Source organism: Vigna unguiculata, chromosome 6 (assembly GCF_037176805.1).
Source record: "Vigna unguiculata cultivar grain cowpea cultivar isolate G323 ecotype 2 chromosome 6, ASM3717680v1, whole genome shotgun sequence".
NCBI lineage: Eukaryota > Viridiplantae > Streptophyta > Magnoliopsida > Fabales > Fabaceae > Vigna > Vigna unguiculata.
This window is the reverse complement of record NC_140797.1, coordinates 45948853-45955891: the sequence shown is the minus strand read 5'-3', so window position 1 is coordinate 45955891 and position 7039 is coordinate 45948853. Positions and strand designations below refer to the sequence as shown.

The 7039-nt window shown below is 29.5% G+C and overlaps 1 protein-coding gene across 3 annotated transcripts; it reads left to right on the top strand.

The window, feature by feature from the left end:
• The first annotated feature begins 2494 nt into the window (after positions 1-2494).
• On the top strand, positions 2495-5422 carry LOC114188057 (uncharacterized). Of its 3 annotated transcripts, XM_028076555.2 has the most exons (7): positions 2497-2631; positions 2735-2839; positions 3212-3679; positions 3814-3906; positions 4104-4516; positions 4595-4842; positions 4917-5199. In XM_028076555.2, exons 1-7 carry the CDS (start codon positions 2574-2576, stop codon positions 4948-4950), a joined length of 1419 nt encoding a protein of 472 aa, XP_027932356.2. In that variant the 5' UTR covers positions 2497-2573; the 3' UTR covers positions 4951-5199. The 3 variants fall into 3 exon arrangements, with proteins under 3 accessions (XP_027932354.2, XP_027932356.2, XP_027932353.2); XM_028076553.2 differs by having other exon boundaries at positions 2495-2631; positions 2759-2839; positions 4595-5421; XM_028076552.2 differs by having other exon boundaries at positions 4595-5422.
• Positions 5423-7039: the final 1617 nt, after the last annotated feature.

The window sequence follows — 7039 nt, the reverse complement described above, 5'->3', positions numbered from 1 at the left end:
AAAGGCAAAATCGTTATATGGAATAAACTAATATGCAATATTTTTGTGCTCAGGCTTTTGGCTCTTTAGCAAGATGGAAAGTTTGGCCGATAGTTTTAAATTGGAAAATGATTTTTTAATTATTAAAATTTAATTACTTTTTCTTATAACACGATATGACATTTTTTAAGTGATTTTAGAATATTAAGAATAAGAAAATAGAAAAATAAAAAACCACTTAAAACATATCACCTAAAATTATAAGAGAAAGTTATTAAAATTTAGTAGTAAAAATATTATTGTCCTTTTAAATTACAAATATCTTGTGTGATTACTTTTATACGTGAATCTATAATTGATTTACCAAGAAAAGAGTACTAAGACGATAAGTTATTGTCTTACAATTGAAAAAAAAAAATTATAGCAATTTAACTTTAATTTCATGATTTATAAGAAATATTTATATTTGTTTAAGGTTTAATATAATAACTTTTTGTTCAATTCTGCATTTAATCGCTGGTTAATTTTTTTTTACTCCTCTTCAAAATATTTGTACTGTCTCAAAGATTAATATTTATAAAGTTACTTAAAAAATAGTTGTTTAGTTCCATCAACATATATATTTTTTCATTTGTGTCTTCTTAACTTTTACACATATAATTATATTTAAAAATAATTCTAGAAATGTGTAATAAAAATGTAAATTTAAATAAAAATATCAACATTAAATTTATATAAAACATAGTTTTGGTTTGAATTTGGGAAGGAATGAAATTGTCACATCTAAAGAAATTGGAACTGAATTGAATAAATATAACAAATACAGAAACTACATTAAATTAAGACAATAACATTTGACGCTAACAGTAACATGTGGCATGACACTGACCTGAAATGTGATATTTTTTTCTAAATATGAATTGTCATGTGTCACATCTTTAATGTTGTCAGTACAATACTAATGAAAAATGATCAAATTATATCACATTTTCAAAAATACACCTGTGCAAATGTGAAATTTTACATCGACATTGTAAATTTTCATTATGAAATGTAAAATTCAAAATGTAATTTTTCATTTCAGAGTGTACAAATCAAAATGTAAACTGCATACCGAATTGTACAATCCAAAATATCTATGGATTGCACGAGAATATTTGGAATTTTACAATATTTGGAGTGAAGAAAGAAAATATGGGGGTGCAGATAGAAATTCCCACTCTCTAATCCAACCGAACTTCGTGTTTAGTAGCAAGCCCAATGGGTTTTCTGCGGTGAGATTTTTTAAACTTCTTATATTTTATCAAAAGAAATGATTTTATATCAATTTTATTATGTATTGATGACTATTCTACTTTTCTTTCAAACACATACCAAAGATATCAGACATCCAATACATAAGAATACAATCTAAACAATGAAAACAAAACACCAAAAATAGTTCAACACAATATTTTGAAAATTCTAATTTTCGCGATATACTTTGTTTTGATCTTGTACATGTACGAAAAGAAAAAAATATATATTGAAGATCGTTGGAAATAGTGCAAGTATGAGTCAAAGTTTCACATTGGATAGAAAAGACAAAGTTAAACACTATATAAGAATAAAGACCCATAACAATATTGTCTTAAGGTTTTGGTATAAAAGTGGTGTCTAAGATCTTATATGTGCAAGATTAATGTTCTATAATCATATAGAAACCACAATTTAACAATAACTATGCTCATAAATCATATATATGAAAAAATATAAATCCAATCCAATAATGACGTATGGAAAGAGTGTAGAAATGAGAAGATATGCGTAATTTGTTTCATACATTTTATTCTTTTCAGCTTAGTTAATAAAATTATAAAATATAAAACAATTTAGTAATATATTTTATTAAGTGATGGAAATGTGTAGAAAAATTATAAGGTGCACGGGGATAATCTTGCCAGATGTAATTATTTTGTCAGCTGCACATGACACTCCCAAGGTTCAGCGTTACGTTATTATTTTAATTAATTAAATGTCACCTTTCTTTTTGGCATCATTTGCATTTTGTTGTATACACTCCATGAGTATCTTTATGGCTCATTTGGAACATGTAACAACTTAACTTAAATATTTCAGTAGACACTTGTCATCGCAAAAGTTCAGAAAAATGATCTGAGAATCTTATCATCAAATACTACGACATATTCTCCATTCGTATTAATTATGCATTATCACTCATACTTTTAACAAAAGAGTCATTCACCTTAATATAATACACATTCTAACTTTTCCATTATGTATTATCATCACTCATACTTTTAACAGCACAATGCCGACTTCGATCAATATTTGTTTTGCTGACAGATACTTTTCTTATATCTTTAATCTCCTTTCTTTTAAAATATGATAATATTTAGTATACCTTTAAATCATTATACTCTAACTTTTAAATAAAATATACGAAATATTAGTAACTAATTCTTAGTGCATTGTTTGAGGCCACTTTTCTTTCATATAAGGAATTGGTTGTCTTTGTTTCTTTTGTTGGCCTCCAAATTGAAGCACACAGCAACTAAGAAAATTCTCAGAAATAGAAGGAAAACACAGGAGCTATGTCAGACTCAGATGCAATTACCTTCTCAGGCGCAGACGATATTCTGAAGCCTCAGAGTACGTTTAGTGTTAAATTTGATTATGTGTTACTTTATGTATAAATTCAATGATGTTTCAGTAGCTGTATTGTATGAATAACACTGAATCGATGAAGAGATAGGTTTTGTGGTAAATGCATGTACAGGTAGCAGAGTGGTGGGTATTGATGTGGGTGAAGCAGAGCTACAACCACTGCCACTCCCAACCACTGTTTCGGAGCTACACAGTATGGCTTTTAATTGCTTTTTACTTACACTTTAATTATTTAATTCTTTTGTCACAACCTTCAGACAATTTTAATTTACATATCCAATAAATATTTTATCACAAAGAAAAAAAGAAGACCAGAGGAGATAATAACATTTTAGTTTTTAATTTTGTCTGGGTAATTATTTATCCTCTCGCTTTGTCTTTGAACCATACAGTATAAGAAATGTGTTATTACTAAGATGTCATCCTCATCCAACATGTATTTAAATTAATATTGAAAATTATTTTCACGGTTTTACTTAAAATATTCGAAACCTATATATTAATGCACAAAGGTTAGTGAAAGTTGTGAAAAAAAAATTGATTGTATGAAGTGCGTGAGATGCAGAAAGTGATAGAAGGGAAATATATATAGCAGCAGCTTCCGGAAATTGGAGTGAGGTTTCATCCTATTTTAAAATTCATCCTCATTGGTGGCGAATTCCATTAAACGATGGTGGAATTACAGCCCTACACGTGGCAGTGAGCATGAGAAAAACTAGTTTTGTAGAAAAGGTGGTGAAATGTATGAAAATGGAAGATTTGGAAAGTTGCAAGGCAGAAGGGAACACAGCCCTTTGTTTGGCTGCGATAACTGGAAATGTGGAAATTGCTGAAATTCTTTTACGCAAGAACCATAGGTTGCTATGGATTAGAGACCAAAACCATATGCTTCCAATTCAATTAGCATCTTCTGCTGGCCACATTCAAATGACAGAATTTTTATTTCAAGCTCCAGGGGAGGACCTACACGACACTATACCCTTCCAAGACATCGTAAATCTATTTTTCTTCGCCCTCAACAACAACATTTACTGTAAGCTGACCCACGTTTTTTTTTTTGCACAACAATAACTACTAGAAAAGAGTGATGAGACTATTTATATTCATTTTTAAAAATATTTTTGAATCTTTAACGATTGTTCCTTGATTTGGTACTGTGCACTACAGCCGTAGCATCAAAATTGTTGGAGCGCTATCCAAAATTGGTTGCCAAAGAAAACAACGGGGGATTCATTCCTTTGCAAATGCTTGCTCAATTTTGTGAGTTCTCTCAGGGTTTTTCATTTTTTGTTTGAAAGCATTAAACGGAAGTTGACACTTTCCAAACTAAAAATTGGAAAAAAAGTACAATACATTGAACGCAACATTTTCGCATTGTGTGTGTAATTACTTCATTTAAGCTCATAAAAAATTATTCATGTATTTGTACATGACCGATTGCTTCAACTCCATGGTAGCCTTGTTCAAGGAAACTATTGGTTATGAAGATATTGTAAGTTCGTTGTTTAAGGGGATGGAAGAAGAGAATGAGTCTCTAAACAATGCACAACTGTCAAAAGCGATGTTCGATGCAGCAAAATCAGGAAACATTGTGATTTTAGAATTTCTTTTCAAGTACTATCCATATTTGCTATTTGAAGTGGATTCCAGGGAGCAGAGAAACTTGCTTCACATTGCTATTCTATTTCGACAAGAAAGTGTATACAGACTAATATTAAACCAGGGGGATTCCAAGAATGTGATGATGCAGTTGGTTGATTTTGAGGGTAACAATGTTCTTCACTTGGCTGGAAAAATGGCTCAACCTGAAGAAAGATTCGGATTATCCACAAAGCATGTTTTTATGCGTAGTGAAGAAATATGGTTTCAGGTAAAAACAAGATATGTCTTATTTTTCGAAGTACGAAAAAATATTAAATATTACTTACTGTTTTAGTCTTGGTATCAGGAAGTAGAGAAAATAGTTCCACCTGCAATGAAAGCAATGAGAAATAAAGATGGTGTGACTCCAAAAGAATTATTTTATTGGTCGCACAAAGAGTTGCACAAAGAATCTGTTTCTGCAGTGAAAGGTTTGGCGAATACTTTAATAGTGGTGGCAACTCTTGTGATCACCATGGGGATAAGCATAGCTGTAACCATTCCTGTTAAGGATGTTGATAGTACAACTACTCCAATATTTGGGAAGAAGACATGGTATACCATATTTTTTTTATCAGTTGGGTTTGAAACATGTTTTTGTGCTTCATCCATGTTGTTCTATGCTTCAGCTATTTTCCCTTCAGATCTGGAACCAAAAGATGAGTATATCCACTTACAAGAAAAAAAGATTATTTTTGGCAGCGTGTCACTTTTTGTGTCTGCTGGATGCATGTTCATCGCTGTTGTTTCGTGTGCGACGTTGATCATTGACTTCTTACCCAAGTGGGGCCCTTTCTTCACCTTTGGACTTGGTTCTTTGGTATTCGTGGTGCATTTTACCCTTGACTATAGTTTGTGGACTCGAGTTGTTCGGCACTTTGTGCCATCCTTTTGCAGGGTAGTTCAACACAAGCTGCCAAGATTGTTATGGACAATCCGCAAGAGCGTAAATTAGTTGGAATAAACTAATATATAAGATTGTGCGCTCAAGAGTTCTGTGTATGTCTTTTAAATTTTAACATTTACATTTTTTATCAATTGAATTGCTCGTAGATACAATGTTTTTCTATTAAATCATTGTAAATTTTAACTTTATCAAGTTTATTGTTTTAGGTCTTCACACCAATTTATTAGGAAAATTCAGAAATTAATTAACATTATATTAGACATTAATATGATTATTGACTCTTAATATAATAAATTTGTAGTTTATCTTTTTTGTATATTATTTAATATTTTCATGATATCTAATATGAAATTTAGATTCATACTTAAACTTTTAACAATTATTCTCTTAAGTTTGGATTACATCTTATGGAATACAAAATTAAGGATGTCAAAATAAGACAATTTGACTCATATGGGTTGGTTCTAAAAATGATAACGGATCGGATTCGACACGGATAGTATTTATCCACAACTCAATCTGTAAACAAAAAAAAATCATCTGCTCTCCGTCTATTTATTCGTCGGATACCCATTTAAAAATATCCACAGATATCTTTTTATAATTTTATTTAAAAATTATAAAATATATACAAACAGTCAGGTTGGCTCACGGTTAAAACTCATTTTAACATCTATTTCATTTACTTTATAAAAATATTTAAAATATATTAAGCATGCTCGACCACTGCACAGCTGTTAAAAAATAAACTGCATCTATTGGTTGCAAATCTCATGGCTTTCATTTTTTATTTATTTTTGGTAAAAAATCCAATGGCTTTCGGTTGTTGTAACTAATTATTAGTAATTTTATTAAATAAATTTGATATTTTAAAGGCAAAGAGTATGATTGGTGCTAGTATAAAATTAAACTGAAGAATCTAAATCCAAAATACCTTCCCATAATATGGATGATCTGTACTTTAAAACTGCACGTAGCACAGTTTGACCCAACTGCTCTTGAGTTGTATGCATAATTTCTTTTGTAAGTGATGACCTCACGTCTCAAGTTGAAAGATATATATTTTAGTTATTTTTGGGTTAAAGGTAGTTCTGAAAATATTGAAATGTGATCCAAACATATGTTTTCTAAATGTATAATATAATATTTAGGTTAAATTATTCTTTTAGTTTCTATAATTGAATAAATTATATATTTTTTATTTATATTCAAAAAAATATTTATTTTCTGTATATATAAATATTATTTTTAATTTTTTAGTTTTTATATATTTAAAGAATAAAACTAGAAAAAATAAAACATAACATGCACTTGCAAAAGGGACCAAAATATACGTATATATAGGAACTCAAATGAACTATATTTAAATATGAAAGTTGAAAGCCAGATTTTGAATAACTACAAGGACTAAATGAAAGCTAAATTTAATTTTAATAATAACACGTTTTATATTTTAAGGGTTAGGTTTAATGCTACTTGGAAAAGTAAACCATAGAGCATCTGGATCTTGGCACTCTAATTCGCATCGTAGTTCTTTACATCTTGAACTTACTCCATTTTATTATTAATAAAATCCATTTAAAATTGTCTCTGGATTTAGTCCGCACATGCTAAAATACAACAAAACAAAACATAGGAATAGTAAAAGAGTCGCATCACATCAATTATGAACAACCTAGTTTGGAAGTCATTTTCTTTACTCATTATTAAAATCAATTTTCGAGGACTTACTGTTTTTTTGTAAGAAAAAAAAAAATAATAGTAAGGCCATTTAAATTTAAAAGCACCTTTCAGACTTTCAACTCTTATTAAAATATTTTGTTTAGTTGTGTTGGGTGGGTCAAG

Excerpts from the sequence above, each read along its gene's own strand:
- LOC114188057 (XM_028076552.2), top strand. The coding sequence starts at position 2,574 with ATGTCAGACTCAGATGCAATTACCTTCTCAGGCGCAGACGATATTCTG. Across the intron at positions 2,632-2,734 it reads CGATATTCTGAAGCCTCAGA|GTTTTGTGGTAAATGCATGT; the intron begins GTACGTTTAGTG and ends ATGAAGAGATAG. Across the intron at positions 2,840-3,211 it reads CACTGTTTCGGAGCTACACA|AAAGTGATAGAAGGGAAATA; the intron begins GTATGGCTTTTA and ends CGTGAGATGCAG.